The 24,306-nt window shown below is 45.3% G+C and overlaps 1 protein-coding gene across 1 annotated transcript in view; it reads right to left on the bottom strand.

Annotated features, from left to right (window-relative positions):
• SLC27A6 (solute carrier family 27 member 6) overlaps nucleotides 1-24,306 on the bottom strand; it is a 541,371-nt gene that overhangs the window by 17,959 nt on the left and 499,106 nt on the right. Inside the window, exon 9 of the mRNA XM_086961119.1 lies at nucleotides 460-590. Within this exon, the coding sequence (XP_086817245.1) occupies nucleotides 460-590 (131 nt within the window). The remainder of the gene's footprint in view (nucleotides 1-459; nucleotides 591-24,306) is intronic.

Here is a 24,306-nt window from a genome sequence, read left to right as displayed (position 1 = left end):
TTTTGTCTATACTCATGTATGCAACTAACTTTGCGAATTGAGCTCAAAAAGGAGCCTAGTGGTTATTTTTTATTTTTCGTGGTATATACAACAACATCGGAATGACAATTTAGAATGTTCTGCTTAAATTAAAAGCTTTTGAACCGTACCGTATATAGCTCTTTTGCCATTTCCAATTACTCTGTAAGGTGCTGAGTTTAATTAAACTGCCTCTAGTTTTCTGATAATGAGCAGTGCTCGGATTCTTTTTGTGGGTGATCTAGCCTATAAGTTGCTGGATGTAGTTTAGTACACTTGATGCTCAGTATATGGTCTCTGACAACACGTAAACAAATAATGTTAGGGTACTGGTAGCGTCTATAGACATTGTGATAAACAGTTTAGGTAAACAGGCTTTAACAGGACAACCACCAACGGTATAACACACTCACTCGAAAATTGCATTCTAAAATAATTTACCTGTATTCTTAAAAACCTTGGACAAGCATACCCGGGTAAATATGTCACAACCTGTTCATAAATCCTTTTCAAATTTAAAGACTCATTAGGTTTCAATACAATGGAGGCCATCCCGACTTTTCCTTCATGACCTGAAATTACAAAAATATATATTACAAGTACTTTATAGGATAGAGAGCATGTTTTAAAGTTGTTTGAATATTAACTTAATGGCCATTAACATTTATTACATCTCAAATGAATTGCCGAACGTAACAGTAGTCTCTAAAGACGTCACATGAACGTTGAAAGAAACCGAGATGCAGCACCCAAGGTATAACTGTAGATCTTACAAGGTGAATCATTTTTTGAGGTTAGACAAGTGGAGCATTTGCACAACTACTACAGCGAGACCTCTGAGATTCAATTGGGGGAGGGCAGAATGCCCTACTCCCCTGGCATCTTCGGACGAGTGGTCAGGTCCAGGGACAAGAGGCGGCATGGCGCGTGACTGGCAGAGGGGTGTGGAGCAAGGACAAAGGGTTTCTTAAGGATTTTGACATGTGGCACAGGTGGCCATTTTAGGTTTGGTACACATCAGTTGGCAAAGGTCACCCTATGAATTTTTCATTGGGTCAAAACACGTGATAGTGCAGATAATTGCGGTTATAGCCATGAGGGAGAGTGTGAGGCAGGCCCAGCCCACCTTGCAAGAGGTAGACAGGGCAGCGGGGGCACAGAAGCAGGTAGGTATGCCCTAGTGAGGGTACATGTCAGGTTGGGCCTGGAGGTGCAGGCAATCAGGTCTTTATTGCACAGGGTGGGGCCGTGCTCCTTTGTGGGAGCATGGTTCCGGAGCCCAATGTGGGCACCGCTGTGACAATGGTGGGCATAGGAACACACTTTTGGTGGTTGCCCAGCTGGGAGTGGAGCCTGTGAGGGAGCCAGCATGCACAGCGCCTTTACCTAGGGGCCCAATGTGGCCTGTGTCATGCTGGAGAATGCAGTGATTCATCTCAGCCAGGAGGCGGCAATGACATCAAGGGGCGGGGTTTGTGAGGCTCAAATCCTGCTGTTGGACTTGTCTAGTCCGTGCAGGCGGCCCTAATTAAGGAATTGGAAGGGGTCTGTAAGTATCACAATGGTCTGCGTTAGAGCCTTTGACAGGGTAGACATGTGGGGAGGACAGACAGGGGGCATCATCCCATTTGGCCAGCGCTGAGTCGCTTGATTCTGCACAGGTGGTGCAGGGAGGCCTGGACATGGGTGCCTTAGGGACAGGGCTGGTTCTAGGATTACATAAGTGACACCTTCAGGGCGTCGGAAGCTGCTTTGTGCAGACTCCTCCAGGGCCGCAGCTCCCCTCTCTGCCACCTACAAGCATTTGTTCACAGCTATATTGGGCTGAAGGTGTGAGAATAGCTTGGGGGCTAAAGTGTTAAAAGTAAAGTGCTAACAATTGTTTTAAAGTTGACCATTGGTGACCCGCAGTGTGTCTCAATGGGCAGCCAGGTAGGAGGCCTAATTGCAGGACACACCTGCAATTAGGCCTCCTTGTAACTGGCAGAAGATGAAGTGTCCTCCTCCCCTATACCTCTTGACACCATCCTGGACAGGCCCAGGGAGGGGGCCTCCTGCTGTAAGCCCAATTGCAAACAGAGTCCTTTCTTCGATGGGATCTGCAGGAGCACAAGCAGTATGGTGGTGTGTTGCACTTGTGCCGGTCCCCATGCTGGTGGGCTAAGTGCAAGGCCCTGGGCAGCTGCCCACACTGCCCATGCCTAGTGCCGGCCCTGCTTAGGGAACAGGCTTGCGATTAAGTGGAGCAACCACTTATTCAGGCAGAGGGGCGTGCAGAGGTCGATGAGTCCGGGGAGGGTCGGGTCGCCAGTTAGCAGCAGCAGACAGGGGAGGTTTCCGGAGCCTAAAGCGCACTCTACTCTCTGGTTTGGGGGGAAAGTTGTTCCAGGACAAGGGGGCCTTAGAGGTGGGTGTGGTGGAATGACAGGCTTCATAGTGGGACCGCGAGCACGGCATCCTCACAATCACGGAGGACGCGACGTGTGCTGTCTGCTGCAGCCCGCTCTGCCCTGCCCTGATCTTTGGACTGGGTAAGAGTGGTCTGCTTAATTCAGACACTCTGTTCATCACCACCCCCTTTCTGAATCGTTTTTGGCCACTATAGGTGTGGCAGGGTATACTCAGACATGAGTCCCTTTCTCACTGCTCCATCAGGATTCAAGCAAGTCGGGCCGAAGACGGCTGAAATGCCAGAAACCGGTCCCCGGTAGCTTGTCTCCTTTCTGGTGAAGAATTGGCTTGGTAGTTTAGTCTGCCCTGTTCCCATGATGCACTGGGCCAGGCACAGACTGATTTGCATATAGCCAGGTTCTGAGCTGGGATGGGGCGGTGAGATAAATAACGGTGATGGATCAAGCTCTGATCTTTGGACTGGGTAAGAGTGGTCTGCTTAATTCAGACACTCTGTTCATCACCACCCCCTTTCTGAATCGCAGCCCCGCTCTGCATCAGAAAGATGGGTGGTGCAAAGTGAAGCCGACTGTATGAAGAAATAACGATACCCTTCACTACACCAAAGACGCTGATTCGCAAAACAACCAGGAGCACATCCAGGCCCTAGACGAGACGCAAGATTCGCCGTCCGTCATTTTTCATGCTCTCTTCTTTGTCCTGATGAAGACCCCAACATGAGGAAAGACTAACCCTTAAACGATTTCGGGGTCGAAACGTAGACTACGCCTAAGCCTACACACCATAGAGCAAAAAAGAACGATCTAATCTTGTCTATGTGTGATGTACTTTGGGAACATTGTTATTACCTTAATTGTAAAGGCGTTATGATTTGAATGTGATGTAACATTGCCACACCACCTTTACCTCGTCCCTCACAAACCCCTCACTTCCTTCTTTCCTTTCGCACTGAGAGCACTATGTATGCAATGATTTTACAGACTACATTGATGATATGCAGTTGACATATAAGTAACTATATGCAGAAACAAGCACAACGAGTGCATTTGTATGTGGAATAAATACAATTCATGTCGTAATACTGCATACCCGATCCTCATTGCACTAATGCATATGCGTGGTGAAATATAATTGTGGTGTTTACAAATGCATACTAATGTAAAACAATTGCAAAATATATCCACCCAACTCGGACCACTTTTTTCTTGTACTTTCATAGTGGGACCGGGCAGGCAAGTCAGGGTCAGTTTAGTGCTTGCCAGGTGGGTGAGGTAGGACCAGCGGCTGTGGCAGTTTCCGGACAGCTGGGAGGGTCTAGTATGACCTGGAAACCCAGATCCGAAGTCAGAGCTTGCATCTCTGCAGCTGGTTCAGGGACAGCGCAGGACTGTGCTTTGGAGCAGCAGGTATCAGGATCTGAGTCCACATTGCCTGAACCTGATTCTTATTAGGAATTTTACACTGCACAATTTGGAAATACTGGTGTTGGCGATGGTGAAGTGCCTGAGAAGAGTGTGGGTCATGGTGGTGATGCTTAGGATGCTGAGAAGGTGAGAAGGAATTGGACTATATTTTTTATTTATATATAAAGTTTTGCATAGTGCAGACAAGACCCTAAAGGGTATCAGAGCGCTTCACATTATAGGGTGAGTATGACAAGGATGAACTGGAAAAGGGAAAATTGTGGAGGATGAGGTGCATGAGAGTACCTGGTGGGTGGTTCCTCATGATGTGCATCAGGGATGCAGTGAATCTAATCTGAGGGGGAGCATCGGTGTTTTTTAGCAGCCATGAACGGTTTTGGCATCAGCAAGGGAAGTGTCCATCCAAACGTAAGCAAGGCCAGCATCAGGATGGGAGGTTTACATGCAGGCCCGGACCTTGAGGACAGGTAGGAAGCCTTGCTTGGGGAGCGCTGCCGGGGGTGTTGAGATGGGGGAGCAAGCTGTGGGGTTGAAAGCAAATGAACACACAGAGTCTGGCCTTTGCCTATTGAAGGGCGAGTATGTGCAGGATCAGTCTACAGATACAGAGGTATTATTAGCAGAGTGGAAGGACAAGGAGGAAGTGAGTAAATAACTGGAGGAGACGGTGCTGGACTCTGCCGATAAGGTGGAGGAGAAGAGTGCGTGGATAAAAAGGAGAACCAGGAGATAGAACGCAAGAAGCTCCCATAAATGGGTATTACTAAGACTCTCAGTGCCCATTTGATGCCCGGCATCAAATGGCTACTCAGTGCATTTGGAAGGGGGAGTACAGAGAAATGTTCAAGATATTACATAGGGAGATATGGGCAGAGGAGGGATCAAAGGAAGAAGAATATGAGCTGTCTGCCGTCCTAAGGTGCTGGTTAATATTGAGAATGGGACCGAAGCTTTTCTTATCTATTCGAGTGTGTTTTGTGAGAAATATCCTGAAAGGAGCATAGCATTGTTCAAGTACCTTTATGTAGTGCAGAAGACTTAATACATTCAGGAGATGAGCTTGGGTGCGTAATGATGAGGAGTTTCACTCCCAGCTAGCAGAGTATGGTAGTTTGGCACAGCTGGATAATGAACGGTTCCTCCAGACGATGACACCAGAGCGGCCAGCCCCCTCTATGTTAACAAGTAGGTGGCTGGTGATATACAAGTCCTTTTGTGGGCGTCCCCCCCAGGCAGGGGTGGGTGCAGTGGGGAGAGGACAGGCAGGAAGTGGAGAAGCTTACTTGTCCTATAGCAGGGGCCAGTGCTTGCGGGGCCAGTGCTTGCGGGAGTATTGTACGTATAGACATAAATATTCTAAATGAGTTGGGAAGTGCATGCTCACACAGTGTGGGCATCGAGGGAGTGGGTTTGGTCAGCAGGGTAGCTCAGGAGATGAGTGCCTGGGAAACAGCAAGAGGGGCAGAGGGGGACAGAATCCTATGGGCAAGGGCGAACACACCAGTTAAGATGGGGAGGCTGAGACACTGGCTTCAGCATTTGTGTACGGACCGGGATTTGTTGTTTCCCAGTTTTGAGTTCAGTTTTCGTTTGTGTTATGATGGTCACAGGGTGCGGCGATGGGCGGACAACTTACAGTCAGTAAATGGACGCGAAGACTTGGTGTGAAGCAAGTTGCTGAATGAGGCGAGGGAAGGAGGGAGGTGAGGGAAGGAGGGAGGTGAGGAAAGGAAGGATGGAGGGCTGTTGGATGACTGGCATTTGGCACATCTGCGGGTCTCTTCGATTGGGGTGGTTCCTAAGAAGGAGCCAAGGGAGTTTTGGCTCATTCAACATTTGTTGTGGATGTAGGGCTTGTCAGTCAATTATTTTGTCCCGGAGGCTTGCAGCAGAGTGCAAAATGCCTCTGTTGACACGGCCATACAGCTGATGAACATTATGGCCCAGGTGTGTTGATGGTAAAATAGGATGTCAAATCTGCTTTTCGGTTTCTACCGGTTTACTTAAAGGATTACATGTTGTTGGGTATGCATTTTGGGGGAAGTTTTTGGTGGACAAACATTGCAAAATGGGTATTCTATTTCATTTTCGATATTTGAGGCTTTCAGTTCCTTTCTGCAGAAGTTTGTCAAGCGTGTCATGCGGAAGGAGATCATGATGCACTATTTGGGCAAATTTTTATTGGTGGGTGCTCCAGAATCTGAGGACGGTCAGGAAAGTGTTCTGTTTCTGGATTTGATGTATGAAGTGGGTAACCTTTGGCACCGGAGAGGATGGTGGGGTCAGTACACGTGATTCCTTAATTAGCTATTGAGCTGGATTTCACCTGCATGGAGCTTAGATTGCAAGAGGACAAGAAAACAGAAGTGTCTAGAACTACTGGACAGGATGTTGGCAAAGGGCATGGTGCAGGGGAATGATATTCAAGTCCTTGAAGGTCATTTGAATGTTGCTCATGCTTGAGGAACAGTGAGGGCAGGCTGAAATTTTTGTCAACGGTTCACTTGGTCTTTGGCAAGGACATCACGCCCACACCAGAGGGTTCGCCTTAAGGTAGGGATTAAAGAAGATTTGAGGATTTGGAGAATTTTCTTGAGTGAATGCAATGGAACTCCTTGGCTGGAGTGGGAGAGCTGGTGGAGTGGTCTGTCAAGCGGAGTTCTGACGAAGCTGGAGGCCACGAGTTCTTAATTTTTTGGTGGTGTACCGAGGAGTAGCCTGAGGCATGGAAGAACGGGATCGGAGCATTCCCTTTCCACAGTCTATTTCACTCGTGGTGGCAGTTTGTCTGTGGGATAACATGTTGCTAAAAAGACTCCTGTTTAATGTGGACAATCTGGAGGTGGTGAGCATCATAAATCGACAATCAGCTTGTGATCCAAAAGTTTGGCTGTTGCTGAGAATTTTTGTGTTAGGCTGCCTGCATGGAAACTTGTCTTATAAGGCCAGACACATTGCGGGAGTGAACAATGAAATTGCCGATGCTCTTTGTTTCCAGTGGATGAGGTTTCGTGGGCTTGCACCATGGGTCAACGAGAGGAAGACGGCAATGCAAGTTCATTTGTGGTCCATGGGAGAGAGCGTGTGATGCAGCCTATACTCAGTTCCTTGTTGGAGTCTACCCGCAAAGTATATGGGCTTGCAAGGGCGGAATTTTTCCTGTCTGAGGCGGAGAGATGGAACAAAATGGACGGAGTATAGGCCCGAACGATTGATGGGGTAAATTGTATTATGTTTTTGATTGACAAGGGTTTGTCGGCTGTCATCATAGCTGGTAAGCTGGTGGGCGTGGCATTCTACAGGAAGCTGTTGTGGGGGTATGAGTTCTCGGCGGGGAAATTCTGGAGGTAAATTTTAGAGGGTTGGGTAAGGGAGCGGGGTACTGGGCAAGAGTATGTTACCCGATCACTCTGGACATTCTGAAGCAGGTTATACTCATCCTGCCAAGCATTTGCAAGGATGATATAGAGACTCTCCAGTGCAGGGGGTGGATGGCGGTGCAATTCAGGCATGTTGGCAGATGGCGGTAGGATTGTTACCAGCACTATTTGCGATTGGGTTGGGTTTTTTCACAGTTTGCAATAATGTTGCTGTTTTTCATCCTAGGTTGCATTGCGGGCCTGGGGAGAGGTAAATAGAGGTGTGGATATGTGGGCATTACTTTGTGAAAAGCCCCGGCCCATCATGCTGGAACCAGGGCAGGTGGAAAGCAACTTCGATTTCTCAACACGGTGGTGCAGCTAAAATGGTTTGAAAGAGGGGCATGCTATTTTATTTATTTATTTAGTTTCTTGTATAGCGCAAGAATCGACCCCAATCAGGGTATCTCTGCGCTTTGCTCGCCTAGATGGTAAGAGGAGGACTTTGCAGATGAGCTTGGGGGTAGTAGTTGAACTAAGGCTAGTTATTCCTCTAGGAACAAATTGGTCTTAAGCATTTTTCTAAAGGATAAATGGTTAGGGATTTGTCGGAGGCTGAAGGGCAGGTTATTCCACAGGGTCGGCCCCAGAAGGGAGAGAGCGCGGCCGCCCTGTCTGGTCTTTTTAATGAGAGGGGGTTTTAATAATAGTTGATTGCTTGAGTGCAGAGAGCGATCTGGTTTGTAAAGTTGTAGCTTTTGGGTCAAATAGTTGGGGCCATTTCCAAACAGACATTTATGGACAGTGCAACAGATTTTAAATTTGACACGTTGCCGTATTGGGAGCCAATGAAGTTCTCTCAGTAGGGGCCTGGAAGGGGTTCTTGTGGGAGCGTTCAGAATCAGTCTTGCCGCTGTATTCTGGACCACCTGTAGCCGATTTATGGCATCCTCGTCAGCTAGTATCAGGAGCCCATTACAATAGTCTAATCGACTTATCACTTATCACGACTTATCATGCTATGGCATGAGCTATTGCCCAAAACTAATTTGTTGACAAGGGGATGCTCCTGCCCATAAGTGTTGGTCCTGCATTTAGGTGAAAATGATTTAGAGCAGGTGAAAGGACTGACTCTTGCACAGTGCATTAAAGAGGACTTGCTGGAGGTACAATGTTTATGGTCTGGTACCACCATACTGTGGACTGACCTCTTGCTGAGCGGGGGCAAAGAAACCTGGGCTATTGACAGGCTGGGATGGAAAGGGAACAGGGCACGTAAGAAGTTTTGCAAGGCCAAAAGGCCGGTCTTTCTCGAGCACGGTGATATCAAATATGAAACAGTGGAGATAGGCAGTTTCTGGATGGAATAATAAGATGGCAACAGTGGTGTAAGCGTGATGGTTGCATGCAGTTTGGGAGAGGAGAGGTGTGATTTGGCTTTTGATTTGTAAAGGAGGAAGATAGAGGAGGGATAATTATTAAGATGTACAGAGACGCTGGGTTTTGATGGATAGTATGTAAGGTGTGGAGCGTAGGCTTTATGTATAAAACTTGTGCACCTGTTTAAATAAAGTTGCCTTTTCATGTTGTCAGTAGGATGCATGTCATTTAGGTGGGATGGCTCATCCAAGAACTAAAGTAAAAGTTACTTACCTTCAATAACAAGACATAGGTTAGTTATAGATTCCTTAACTTAGAACAGAGGCAGCTGCTCCCTTTGGGCTGAGGGACTGCGAACCCCCTAATTTTACTGCTTTATGTGCCATCCGGCATACACACTGCTAAAATAATAATCACATTTCACACTGTATTGTGATTAATTAATTAGTAGTGTGGATGCCACATAAATAGGAACACCCGATGCCGATATATTGCCAGTGACTGATGCTGAGCGCTCACAGTACTGGCATCATAACGTTTGGGCCAGGCAGCCACTAGTGAGCATGCACCAGCTATTGTAGAGGTCCAAGGGCTTATGTCATTGCAGCCCTGTCCTGCCATAATCTGGGGCCTTCCGTTTCCTCCCCTAGATGAGGCGCCGTAGCGTCACTTTTTGCAGCAGCCCCAGGCGGCATGAGCATCAGTCTGTGGCATGGCTTCATGCAAGTTATTATTGCCTCCCCACCCCTTCCAACAGCGTCATAGGGAGGGGGTGGGGTCCACAGCATCACAGGCTCCACTCTATGACACTGTGGACAATGGTTGGGTTAACTTGCCTTCCCAACTGCAAAAGTTGTTGAAGCAAACCACTCCAAAATCTGGAACTTTCTGAAGATCAGTTCCCTGCCACCATCATTGACCAAGCCGCTGGCCTAATTTCTTATTCTGAACAACGGAGCTGAGAGAGCGCAATTTGAATAAAACGTATATCCGGACCATATTCACAAGCATATCGCATAAACGTAGAATCTATAACGTGAAGTTGACACTTGTAGTGTATAAGTTAGCCGATGTAACATGAGTAATAGGAAATGTATCTATTCTATAAAGTGTATTAGAATTAGAAAGGCCCGTATACATAGTGGGCTAATATAGAAATGTATAGTAATGCTTACGAACAGTAGAACGTGCAAAACTGAATATACGTGTGTAGTCATGAAACAGAGAAAACGGCGAAGCATAAAGCGAAGAAATGTGCAGAGAATGTATAAAACGATGTAAGCAAGAGAATATAAATGTTGCGTTATATGTAGAATGTATTCACTTAAGCAAACGATTTGCTAAATTCGATTATATATAAATGTGTGTTAAAGGTTATACTGTGTAGAAAGAGTTTGTAGGAATGTTAGAAACGGTTTAGTCATATGTGGTTTTAACCTAACTGACCAAGAGTTCGCAGGAGTGTAGTCCGCTGTATATAATTTAGTGGGCTCATAGGAGTCGTGAATAGCCTTGATCTGAATGTGCGAGACAGAGTCAAAGGTCTTGCTAGATTTAAGGTGACAATGCCGGACGAAGTTTATGGCCTAAACGTGATTAGAGACGCTTGGAATTTGAGTCTTGTTTAGAAACGACCGTTCACAGGACCAACTAAGGTTACGAATACAGTCGTAAAGAGTAGAGTTCTGCTGAGGTGATAGACTTTTGCTCCGAAAGTGTCAAATGAAATGTCGAATGAAGTCACCAGCAAGAAGACGAAGATGGCGTCTAAGGAGAAGGGTCAACTTAACGGACGACGCGAAGAGATGAAGCCATGGAAAGAGCAAAGAATGACATCATGGGGAAATTACGTGGTGGGCGTCGAAGAGGCGTTCCACCCATACTGTGATTGTGTATTTTAGGGACAGCATCCCGGGGAGAAGATAGCACAGATGGCCTGATAGCAAGCAGGAGCTCAGAGCAGATGGTCTGAGGAGCGAGCGCTGAGAGAGATCAGAGCGCAAGAGAGCAGTAGGCCGAGGACCCTTAGAGAGCGGATGGGTAGGCAGAGAGGGTACTGCTTCTCGATAGGAATTACCATTAGGGGTTAAGAGAGTTTGAACTTCTTTGGAAGTCAAACTGCTGACAACTTTTTAGGTAAGGAACTTGCGAAGTAGGGATGTCACCTAGTACAGAGTAGGGACAGAATTAACTTGTTTATTCTTTTTGTAGATGACGCAACAGGACCACATTGTGTCGATGTTTTAATCTGCTGATTCTTGAATTGACTTTAATTGTATTCTTTGTATACTCATTGAAACTTATCCTGAGAGGATTGTATATGCACTTAATTCTGATTTTATATAAAACTTTTAAAACTTCATCAGTTGTAAGTGGTCCTTCAGAGTTGCGTCAGTTTATGGGGTTTATCTAACCTATGCGGGGTTTGTCTTTTACTCAATGACAGAAAATAACCGATCCAAATTGATGAATGAGATTAGAATCTAAGTGATCAAAAAGGGTATCAAAATCTCATTCCCCGCAGTTGGTAGCAGAGGATGGTTGTCTTCTTGAGGAAGACAACCTAGGTCAGGTCTAGATTACCCCAAGGTCCCTAGTCATCGACGACCAGAAGAAGAATCCCTGCCGAAGACGGTGCTGACGGTGCGTCGAGAGAAAAGCAGCAGAGTCGGTCGAGAGTGAGTATAAGGGTCATGCGTTGTAAGATTGCGGTATTTTGTGTTGTACTTGTGTTGTAATGTCAAGCGGAGTTGAATGCCTGTAGTGTGATTGAGGGAAGGTTGTGAGCGCGCGCAACCGGATAAAATCTCAAGTTCAAGGAGAGCTTAAGTGGTTCGGGTGTATCGAACACCCAGAGTAATTTGTCTACCATTGAAAGGGAGTCATGAGGTACCATTGATCGCCCGACGGACCGATGATAGGGGGAGCGTAAGAGTGAGTGTATGAGTAACGGACGCTGGTCGTACGTTTACTGTGTGTAAGTAACCTATCAGTTAAGGCGAGCGTCTGAAGTGAGAGGCAGACGTCTCGTCAGTTGAGGTGACAATTACAGTTAGACTGTGGCCGTACAGTCAGAGAAAAGTGATTGCTTGGACGGAAGTAGTCATTTTTCAGCGTATGAATGAAAACGCATGCGAGATCGTGAGACGAGTTGAGAAAGGAGGGGAACTGCTGCAGAGGGAACGAGTGACGTCAGTGTAGAGCCGCGCTGAGATTGGTCGGTTAGCGTAGAATCGCGCTAGGATAGGCCGATTAGCGAGAGCCGCGTAGGGATTGGTTGGTTTGTCATCGGGACGTAAACAAGAAAGAGAAAGGGAAAATCGTAGATTATTGAAAATGAAGTGTTTTAAACGTTTAAGGGCGATCTTTAAGAGAGATAGAAGAAACTTGTATGCCGGAGAAGAAGCTCCACCAGAAGGCACACCAGCTTATCATATGGCAGTGAATGTAGGCTTACACTCGATATTATGGATCTCCGAGTGGAATAAGCTAACAGAAGGGACTAAGGAACTGACGTTTCCGAGATACGGGACGTTTAAGTTGGAAGTATTGAACCAACTGAAAGCGGTAATGCTTGCAACAAGACCTCTACCGAGGCCAACACAGTTCGAAGCCCTTAGTGCATGGTTTAGAGCAGCACACGAAAAGAGCTTAAAGAGGCGCCAGGAAAGAGTGAGGCGATCGGTGAAAGCAGTGCAGGATGCTAAATGGGACGATGAAGCTAAAAAGTGGAGGGTGCAAAAGATAGAAGCAGACAAACTGTTCACAATGCTAGAAGCTACGGGAGAAAAGAAACCTCTAGAAGACGATGAAGATAGCGAGCCAGATGAGGATCTGATAGAGAGACTATTAACAGATAGACCACCTCCGTACAACAGAGAAGCCGAAAGTCCTGCATTACAGCAAGGGGACGGAGCTAGATGGGGGGAATATAAATCGCTCCCAGTAACAGAGTGGGATGTCAAGAAAGGTGAGGAAATACCTCAATCTAGTCCCGAACAGAGAGTAGTGGGAAGATTCGTGGTCCAGAAGGTGCCAGAAACGCAGCATGCAAGGTCGTATCAAATGCCCGACGCTCTACAAGTACCTGTTACCATATGCCCTATAGTGTCAATCTACAACTCAGAGGGGGTCCAGCAGGAGGAACAGGCACGAGGGGACAGGGAAAGGGCAGAGACAGAGGGAAGGAATAATACGATCAATTCCCAGAGGCAGTTGCTAGGACCAATGAGTCGGAGTACCCCATTAGATTCCGCAACGGGTCCCTGGATAGAACAGGGGGGCCAAAGAGGACAGATGGATTTGAGGGGACCGAAACCGAGATCCTATAAGGAATTAAGGGAATATTTGAGAGAATGGGATGCTGCCGAAGAAACTCAGAATAAAAGATTAGAAACAGGAGCAGAATGGAGTGACCAGGATAACAGGATCCTCTCTCACTGCGGAGCTGGCGAAAGCAGCCCTGAGTGGGAGGGAGGGAGTCAAGGAAGCAGAGGAGATACTTGCCATACTACCAGTGGCAATAGGCAAATGTGCGACAACAGGAATGCAGGGTGTGGGGGAGTGCCTCGCGTCATCCTTAGTGAGGGAGAACGAAGAACGCAAGAGTACCGAAATAGTTTCAAGTGCACTCACCACGCCCCGGACAAAAATGTACGACATTGGAATCACGGGAACATGGAGAGTCGCGAAGCGTCTCGCCATGCATCCGGTGATCACGGACGAAGTCAGGGGAATATGGAGAGTCGCGAAACGTCTCGCCATGCATCCGGTGATCACGAACGAGATCGCGGGAACATGGAGGACCGTGGAGGACCCTTCATTCTATTGAGCGACACCAGACAGCAAGGGATTTGCAGTGATACAGAGCAGCACGGAGGGTCCTATATTGTATCTAGAGAAACCGAGCCGAAAAGACGGAATGTAGTGATGGGGAATGGATTAACGTTCCACCATACCCCAAGGGAAGATGGAAAAGCTTGGGATCTAGAGAGGTGGGATCTAGAGAGGTGGGAACAAAGAGATGGAAGAAGAACTCCTCATAACTCACCTGTGCTTAGGCGTAGGGCGCATAGTGGAGGTGAGAGGGGTGTAAGTGAACAACCTAGGACTGACGTATTGAGAGCTGAAATAAAAGCAAGACGGCTTGATGTAATGAGTTTAAAATCAGACTTGGATGAGATAATTGACGGCACAGTGGCGATAGAAAGGTTAGAACTGTACGAACAGGATGAAATACTGTTTTTATCTAAGGATGTGACTCGGAAAGCAAGGGCAGCTCATGAAAAATTATCTGAATTGGCAGATAGGCATATGATAGACATGTCACGGACTAAAGCTTTACAGGCTAACCATAGGCTAAATTGCACGGATCAGGATCTAGATGAGCGTAGGACGATTGGGCTAAGAGTACACATAAGGGAACTAATCATGTGTATCAGGATATGGACGGATCTGGATAGATGGGAGGAAAAATGGTCCAAGAGGGGAACAGTTAGAAGGAGTACACTTGCGAAGTCCCAGGATGGAGATCTAATGCGAATGGAAGCTTTCCCTTTGCGAGAAATCGCGAACGGAAACTACGTCCATGTGCCCTGGAGTAGGGGGGATTTAGCGGCATTTACTAATTCTTTTCCCAAGTTAAGAGAGAACCCCGTAGAGTGGTACAAGCAGGTAGAGAGGTTCGTGAAGATCTCTAAGGTGCTGTGGATCGATTTGAACACCTTGTTCGATATCGTAGTACCCGGAGATTTGTGGACGGCATGCAAGCTTAGTATTGAATGGCCCGCTTGTGAGCCTCCGAGAGATGCCAGGACGAATGGTCCATCAGATAGAGTCATGGAAAAGTACGAGAGAGTAATAGCATGGTTAAAGGAGAAAGTGCCAGTGCAAGACATAGACTGGGTTAAGATAGATCGAACAACTCAGGAGCCTAAAGAGACAGTTCACGAGTTCTACGAGAGATTGCTGAAAGCATTCAAACAGTATAGCGGGTTGGATGTCATGGATCCTAAAGACATAGGACAGTTTGTGTCGAAGTTTGTTCTAGGATTGAGGCCAGACATAAGCCTGATGATTCAACAGCATTTGATTTGTTGGCAGAACAAACCTTTAGATGAGATTCTGAGGTATGCGAGGTATTGTAGCGATGAAATAGATTCAAAGGCAAAGAAACTTAAGGAAAAGCTGATGCTGGTACAGATGCAGTCAGCTGGAAAGGGTGGACAGCGACAACAGGGAACAGGAACACTAGGAAAGAAACAGAATAATCAAAGCAGAGATGAGGAAGAAAGACCGAGACCGAGGGTAGATATCGCGACACTGAAAAAGACAACGAGGTGCCATCAGTGTAACGAGGTAGGACACTGGAGACGCGAGTGTCCCTATAATGTCGAGACGGGGGAATTAGAACAGGAGGAGGACGAGGTTCAACCCAGCATGGTAAAGGGAACAACAGTCCCAAAGGGAAAGTTTATCAAAGGGGGGAATCAGACTCCTCGAGCGCCGTTCCCTCAACCGCCTCGCATTACAAATGGAGGGAAAACCTATAGACAAATGCCATTGTTCGTAGGAGGAGAAGAATGCTACTACGTTGATCCTCTTACAGGGCAACGAGTGAATAGAGAAGAAGACTGTACTCTAGGTGCAGCCCTGGAGGTAGACCAGAGAGGACCATACGTAGAGGCCGAAGTAGCTGGATGTCCTACGACCTTTTTGGTGGATACGGGGGCCACTCGATCCACTTTGAGATCAGCGGTAGTCCCAGGTTTGCCAATGTCGGGAGAGACGATTCATGTGGTAGGAGTCGCAAACAGGAGGATGACGAATCCTCTGACAGAACCAGTGTCAGTGAAGATAGGGAATTACAGTGATGAACATCAGTTTGTAATCTGTGATTCTAGCCCTGTGTGTCTGTTAGGAAGAGATCTGTTGTGTAAACTGAATTGCACAATACATTGCACACCTGAAGGAGTAGACGTGCAGACCAACGATGAGGATGCCGATTTTAAAGTTGTAAACTCGCAGGAATGCGTGGAACTATATCCTACCCTAACGGTGGAGGAGCTTCCACAGGATTTGAGGGAGAAAGTGTCAGCTGAGGTGTGGGATTTTACTGGAGAAGAAATAGGATTGATCAAAGGGGTAGAGCCAGTAAAGATCATGGTAAGACCCAATGCTGAGTATCCAAGAATACCACAATATAAGTTGACACCGGAGACGATTGCAGGAATAAAGCCCGTGATCGAATCCATGATTAAACAGGGAATACTGAAGGAGATCGTGGGAAGTCCATGTAACTCCCCGATTATGGGTTTGCAGAAGCCTAGTGGGAAATACAGAATAGTGCAGGATCTACGAAAGATTAATAATATCGTTGTTTCATGTTGTCCAGTGGTACCGAATCCATCAGTGATATTGTTTCAGATACCGTTCCAAGCTGAATGGTTCACCGTGATAGACTTATGCCAGGCTTTCTTTTCGATTCCTTTAGATGAAGAGAGCCAGTATCTTTTTGCTTTTAAGCTGGAAAATCGCGTTTTAACATGGTGTCGTATCCCTCAGGGGTATACAGAAAGCCCATCGATTTTTAACCAGCTGCTGAAGAAGAATCTTGAAAGTCTAGTACTGCCCAAGAACTCGGTTCTAGTCCAGTACATAGACGACCTCCTAGTTGCGTCAGAAACTGAGGAAGCTTTCAAAATAGACACCATCACCTTGTTAAATCACTTGGCCGAGAACGGACACAAGGTGTCTCCAAGTAAATTGCAGTATTGTCTGACCGAAGTGCAATACTTGGGCCACAGGATTGAAAAGGGAAAACGGAAGGTGTCTCCAGACAGAATAGAGGCGATCATGAAAATGAACGCGCCTAAAACACAAAGAGAAGTCAGGATGTTTCTAGGCATGGTCGGTTATTGTCGACAGTGGATAGCCAACTTTTCATTGAAGGCAAAACCTTTACTACAACTGACGCACAAAGGAGTGAGTGATCCGGTACCATGGGACAAGGATTGTTTGATGGCGTTTTTGCAGCTGAGGGAGGACTTATGTCGTGCCCCGGCTTTAGGAATGCCTGATTACACAAAACCATTCTTGCTTTACTGCTGCGAAAGAGAGGGATGCGCTTTAGCAGTTTTGGCCCAGATTCACGGAGATGCGCGTAGGCCAGTTGCCTATTTTTCGGCTACATTAGATCCAGTAGCCGCAGCGTTGCCCGGATGTCTCAAATCCGTAGCTGCAACGGGTGTTAGCATTGAACGATGTGAAAGTGTGGTAATGGGACATCAGTTAGTGGTGTACGTACCGCATTCTGTAGAATTGTTAATGACCAGGACTAAGACTCAGCATCTGACGAATAGCAGGCTCACACGCTACGAGCAAGTCATATTGGCTGCCGAGAATGTGACCCTAAAAAGATGCTCCGTCTTGAATCCTGCAACTTTGATGCCACTTCCAAATGATATTGATGATGAAATTTGTACAGATCATGACTGCCTAGATGTGACTGAACTATGCACCAAACCGAGACCAGATATCGTAGATGAGCCATTGACTGACCCCGATGAAATATTCTTTGTTGATGGTTCATGCGTAAGAGACGATATTGGTCAGCTGAGGGCAGCATATGCAGTTTGTACAATTACCAGAGTTGTGGAAGCCGCTTGCCTGGAAGGAGTACATTCCGCTCAGGTAGCTGAAATTATTGCTTTGACGCGTGCCTGTCTAGCAGGTAACAAGATTCGAGTCACCATATACACCGATAGCCAGTATGGTTTCGGGGTAGTTCACGACTATGGGCAGTTATGGTCTCAAAGAGGTTACATGACCTCCTCGGGTTCTCCTATTAGGAATGGAGAATTCGTGAGATTATTGTTAGAAGCATTACAAGGTCCGTCAGCCATAGCAGTTGTCAAATGTGCCGCGCATACGAAGAACGTAGACTTTGTGTCGCAAGGCAACCGTTATGCTGACGAGGTAGCACGTTACTGTGCAGAACAAGGTTATTCTCACACCAATGTAGAAGTGGGGGGAATACAGGAAAGAACTGAATTGACAATGTTGTTAGACACTGTAGATACATGGGATGAGCTAAAATGTGTTCAGGAAAATGCACCAGATGATGAGAAAAAGGGCTGGGAGACAGCTGGATGTACAAAAAGTGAAATGAACTTTTGGATCTCTGCAGATGGGAGAGCAGTTTTACCAAACGAACTTGTTAGTCCAATGGCAAGGAAATTGCATGGATCAGCACACATAGGTAGAGATGCTATGGTGAGAGTATTCAGACAAACGTGGTTTAATCCGAAGTTTAGAGTAGCGGCAGAAGCAGTATGTCAGCGTTGTGCGATCTGTCAGCAACTAAACGTAGGAAAGAGAACACCAGTCACACTGAGTCACATTGGGAGGTCTGGGGGGCCTTTCAACAGAATGCAGCTTGACTTCATTGAAATGCCTCAATGCAATAGACTCAGATACGTTTTAGTGATTGTCTGTATATTTTCTAGATGGGTTGAAGCTTACCCGACACGTAGGTGCGATACACTCACAGTAGCGAAATTGTTGCTTAGAGAGTTGATACCGAGGTTCGGGGTGCCATCCTCTTTGGAATCGGACAGAGGAACTCATTTCAATAGCGAAGTAGTGAAGATGCTATGTTCAGCTTTGAGTATTGACCAGAAGCTCCATTGCAGTTATCGACCAGAAGCTTCAGGGATTGTAGAACAAATCAACAGTACAATCAAGTCCAGACTTGCCAAAGTTTGTTCATCGACATCCCTGAATTGGCCTGATGCACTTCCATTGGTTCTTATGAGCATACGTAGCACACCAGATAGGAAAGCAGGTCTGTCTCCACACGAGGTGCTAATGGGAAGAGCTATGAGATTGCCATCGGTTCCGACTGCAGCGTTGTTGAACATCACAGACGATTTGATCTTGGACTACTGCAAGGGACTATCTGATGCCATTAATTCTGTGTCCCTCCAGGTCCAGGCTGCAGAGGTTCCATCAGCCCAAGACTTGTGCCATGACCTGTGTCCGGGGGACTGGGTCCTGGTGAAGAAACACGTCAGGAAGAACTGTCTAGACGTGCGCTGGCGAGGACCGTTCCAAGTCATACTAGTTACGAACACTGCAGTAAAGTGTGGAGGTTTGCCCAACTGGATACACGCTTCACACACCCGAAGAGTGCCAACACCTCTAGAAGAAACAGCTCCTCTCTCGGATGAGAATCCAGCGGAAAGCGGAGAAGCCACAGAGGGGGAAAGCCAAGCTGAAGAGGTGATCGAAGAAGCTGAGCCGGTGTCGGAGCAGGCCGACGATGGTCAGGACACCAGTGGGACCAAAGTCGTCTCAGAAGAAGAGAGTACATGGGAGTTCGAATCAGATAACGAACAAGCTGTGAGTGATCAAGAGACAAGTCCAAGAACAAGGAGCAGGAGGGCAAGGAGTGACGAAGCTAGTTGGCCGGAGAGAAGAAGAAGGCCAAGCTTAAAAACAGATCAAGAAAGAACCCTTGTCCCGATTTCTGAAGAGTCGGATCAAGAAGAAGAAACTACAGACTCAGGCTCTGAGAGTCCGAGAAGATCGAGAAGGGTACGTGTGCCCTGCAGAAGGTACGCCACCCCAGAGTGGACTTATCTAGCAGATGTCTTGGGGACAGAAATCTGGGAGAGTGAAAGAAGTGAAAGTGATCGATCTCGATCCATTTGTGGCAGTGGAGATATGGATGTTGACACCTGGACTCGAGACTGAGGGGTTACTGACTTTCACACTTCCCATACCTAAGTCGGATCAAAGATCTAGTGCTAAATCGATTACAGTTTCCGACTTTTGGTCATCAAATACCAGAACAAGAAGAAAAAGTCATTCGTTTTGAATTATTGGAACATGTTATTAAAGCTGCAGGTACGAGAATAATTGTAGATGCATAAAGACTTTTGTGTGTAAGCTATAAAGAAGAAGATAACCTAGCGCCGAGTGGAAAGAAGAATAAAATTAGGGATTACATTTAGAGGACGGAGAAGGGTTAGGGTTGTCTGTTGCTGAAGATAAAAAGACATTGTTGTGAAAAGAGACTTTGTTGATAAAGAGCACTTTACAGACTGAGAAAGCAAATAAAGAAAATAAAGACTTTCAGGGAAAACTTTTCTTCGCAAAAGAAGGAGCTACGCTGTTTGATAACATGGAGAACGGCAACCCAAACCGAAAAGCAAAATGCATAATAGGTACACTAATAGCAGTAGTAATTTTTCTTATTATTACAGTAGTTACCACATCGTACATGGTAGGACATGCAAGTGAAAAAGAGACAACAGATGTAAAGCCTGTAACGACTTTGAAACCTGCTCTTGTTGGGAAGAAGGAGGAGAGCAATGTCATCCGTGAAAAGGCGTTACTGGCAAATGAAGCTCGTAGGTTACACGTAGACGAGTCACAGGGAAATTTTAGGTCAAATGCATATGCCAAGCTATTGTATGAGTATATCGATGCCATGGAGGCCAAAGAATGCTATGTATGTATGCAATTGCCGGCTTCCGTAGACGAAGGCATCCGATATCATCATCTCCCACTGACTTATGGGATAACATGTAGTTTACTGCTCAGTATATTTTATGGTAGGGAAGGATTTGAGTACTACTTTTCTAATTATGATTCGGTACTGCCTGAAGTTCCGAATTATAAACAAATGAATAAGTGGGACTATTATAAAAAGGAAGATCGATTAGCCAAGTTCTTTCTTCCTTGGGATACACTAGATACTTCATATGCACGCAGAAATAATCTGACTTGCAAAGTGTCAGAGGTAGAGAAAAAATTCATAGGACAAGTAGACGACAGATACAGAAGGCAGAAGATTCTGAAAATGTCAGGACAGTGGAAAACAGATTGGACCGAAGAAGAAAAAGCACACAAGAAGAAGGGTAGCAATGGTCCAATAGCTTTGGATAGAACGCAGAAAGGAAAGTTATGTTTAACTCGAAGCAAGACGTATTATGAGAGTGTATTTGTAGGTGAAGTAAATTGCGAACATGCTTTTAGATTAGAGTACTATACGAAAGATTTTATGAAAGGGATGCAAGCGATTCCTAATGTATATTTTGTATGTGGAAGAAATGCCTATGTAAAACTGCCTGACAATTGGTATGGTTCGTGTTACTTGGCAATTGTCTTCCCCAAAATATATCATGCAAAGGATTTAGCGATCATAGAAGGAAAGGCTTCGACAAGAGCGAAAAGGGAAGTAGGAGATGCTGAAGTAGTTGGAGACATTTTTGGAGCAATGTTTCCTATGTTAGGCTTAATACTTAACGATGTTAAGATCAGGAGACTAGCTACAGTTGTAGATAGATTATCTGCAAGTACTGCAAGGTCATTAATGTTAGTAGAAGGAGAGATGCAGTCGATTAGGGCAATGGTTCTTCAGAACCGACTTGCTTTAGATGTACTGCTAGCAAAAGAGGGCGGAGTTTGCAAGGCTTTGAAGGTCCAAGAATGTTGTACTTACATTCCAGACAATTCAAAACCACTTGAGAAAGGCATACAAAACATTACACAGATACATAAAGAAATTGAAGATTTATCAAAAACAAATGTTTGGGAAAAAGTAGGTCATGGAGTAGGAAAGGTTGGAAGTTGGTTTGCCAACCTTGGTAAAAGCATTGTGTGGTACATATTAAAACCTGTATTAATAGTATTGATTTGCATAATCACATTATTAGGATTAGTTAAATTGTATAAATGGTATAGGTCGAACCGGTTACAAAGGTCCATGAGAGAGCAAGAAAGGAGATTAGCTGCTTTACAAGATCAACAGTACAAAAGCTTAAGAGCTCTCGAAACGATAAAAAGAGGGAATGTTGTAACTAGTTCTGTGTAAGGTGTTATTCAAATTGCATTTAGTGATGACTCCTAGAAGTCATCAAAGGGGGAACTGAGAGAGCGCAATTTGAATAAAACGTATATCCGGACCATATTCACAAGCATATCGCATAAACGTAGAATCTATAACGTGAAGTTGACACTTGTAGTGTATAAGTTAGCCGATGTAACATGAGTAATAGGAAATGTATCTATTCTATAAAGTGTATTAGAATTAGAAAGGCCCGTATACATAGTGGGCTAATATAGAAATGTATAGTAATGCTTACGAACAGTAGAACGTGCAAAACTGAATATACGTGTGTAGTCATGAAACAGAGAAAACGGCGAAGCATAAAGCGAAGAAATGTGCAGAGAATGTATAAAACGATGTAAGCAAGAGAATATAAATGTTGCGTTATATGTAGAATGTATTCACTTAAGCAAACGATTTGCTAAATTCGATTATATATAAATGTGTGTTAAAGGTTATACTGTGTAGAAAGAGTTTGTAGGAATGTTAGAAACGGTTTAGTCATATGTGGTTTTAACCTAACTGACCAAGAGTTCGCAGGAGTGTAGTCCGCTGTATATAATTTAGTGGGCTTATAGGAGTCGTGAATAGCCTTGATCTGAATGTGCGAGACAGAGTCAAAGGTCTTGCTAGATTTAAGGTGACAATGCCGGACGAAGTTTATGGCCTAAACGTGATTAGAGACGCTTGGAATTTGAGTCTTGTTTAGAAACGACCGTTCACAGGACCAACTAAGGTTACGAATACAGTCGTAAAGAGTAGAGTTCTGCTGAGGTGATAGACTTTTGCTCCGAAAGTGTCAAATGAAATGTCAAATGAAGTCACCAGCAAGAAGACGAAGATGGCGTCTAAGGAGAAGGGTCAACTTAACGGACGACGCGAAGAGATGAAGCCATGGAAAGAGCAAAGAATGACATCATGGGGAAATTACGTGGTGGGCGTCGAAGAGGCGTTCCACCCATACTGTGATTGTGTATTTTAGGGACAGCATCCCGGGGAGAAGATAGCACAGATGGCCTGATAGCAAGCAGGAGCTCAGAGCAGATGGTCTGAGGAGCGAGCGCTGAGAGAGATCAGAGCGCAAGAGAGCAGTAGGCCGAGGACCCTTAGAGAGCGGATGGGTAGGCAGAGAGGGTACTGCTTCTCGATAGGAATTACCATTAGGGGTTAAGAGAGTTTGAACTTCTTTGGAAGTCAAACTGCTGACAACTTTTTAGGTAAGGAACTTGCGAAGTAGGGATGTCACCTAGTACAGAGTAGGGACAGAATTAACTTGTTTATTCTTTTTGTAGATGACGCAACAGGACCACATTGTGTCGATGTTTTAATCTGCTGATTCTTGAATTGACTTTAATTGTATTCTTTGTATACTCATTGAAACTTATCCTGAGAGGATTGTATATGCACTTAATTCTGATTTTATATAAAACTTTTAAAACTTCATCAGTTGTAAGTGGTCCTTCGGAGTTGCGTCAGTTTATGGGGTTTATCTAACCTATGCAGGGTTTGTCTTTTACTCAATGACAGAAAATAACCGATCCAAATTGATGAATGAGATTAGAATCTAAGTGATCAAAAAGGGTATCAAAATCTCATTCCCCGCAGAGCTGGCCTGACCTGTCGTCTGCAGCGCAATCTGTGTACCAAATAATGGCCTTGAAAGGGAATCGGATCGGAGTTAAAACTTTGATGAAACGATGGTAAGTGATTTGTGGTTCGAGATGGATGAAGGACTTGTTAAAAATAAAGGGCACTTTCAGAAAAGTTTTCAGCTCACAGTCAGTGTTAATTTTCCTTCTTGTACTTCGACTAACCACTTTGAGGCCTCCCTTTTAAGAATTAAAACGTGCATGAGGGATCCTTCATCTTTCATGAATAATCACAGAAGGCAAAGATTAACTTGTAAGGTGCAATCTTGCACATGGTGCAATATCTAATGACATCGGCGTCATTGTTTTCTCACACAACTATTTAGAACGTGAAGGATGGGGAAGAGTTTGGACTAGAGGATTTGAGTTTTCCTTAGGAAAATCGTGTTGTCTTTACTTCCCCAGAGAGGAAGCATGGAGTGGAAAACAAGCAAAAGATAAAAGTGACTCATCTGTCTTACGGAGTGCTGCTGTCATTATTTTTAATCGGAAAATTAGATAGTGCCCTGTCATCAGTGACCCTTTCGGACGTTCTGCCTTTTTAGCTAGTTAAACAAGTTATGTTCTGGGACCAATATTTTTGTTTTTATAATGTTGTAGGTATGGACTCAAGATTTTGCAGCCAGCAGGCAAGTGACTATTAACCAAAAAAATAGGGCTTATCTGAAGAAGTTCAGTATGAGGGCAAGAAGGGCAACTTTCTAGCTACGATTACATTTTACAGAAATATAGTTTGCTGTATTTTTTAACTTTGCACAACTTGTCAATTTTTTATTTGCTCTATAAACTGTTTCAGCTATTCTACTCTGGCTATGTTGCATTTGCTCGTTGCGGGTTAAGCCAACTTTCTGTACTGGTTCTCCAGCACCATCTGTTCTTTGTGTAATACAGAAGCTTGCACCACTTCTGTGTCAACCCTGCTGTGTGTATGTTTGAGGAGCTGGTTAGATTGCACTTGTTATGATGAAAGCGTACACCTATGCTTCCAGTAGTGCATTTTTTCTGTGATTATTAAAGAACCTTTCCACTGCTGCTTGAACACTAAATTTCTCTTTACAAGACTAGTTAAGAGTACTCTGCTTTTGTCGATGTGAAAAATTCTGTATAGTTGAGCAGAACTTGCTCTAGCATGCAAGAGAAGCGTGCGCTGCTGCTCTTTGTGTGAACTT

Source organism: Lissotriton vulgaris, chromosome 3_1 (genome assembly GCF_964263255.1).
Source record: "Lissotriton vulgaris chromosome 3_1, aLisVul1.2, whole genome shotgun sequence".
Taxonomy (NCBI): Eukaryota; Metazoa; Chordata; class Amphibia; order Caudata; family Salamandridae; genus Lissotriton; species Lissotriton vulgaris.
The sequence above is the reverse complement of the archived record's forward strand: the minus strand, read 5'-3'. Positions and strand labels throughout refer to the sequence as shown.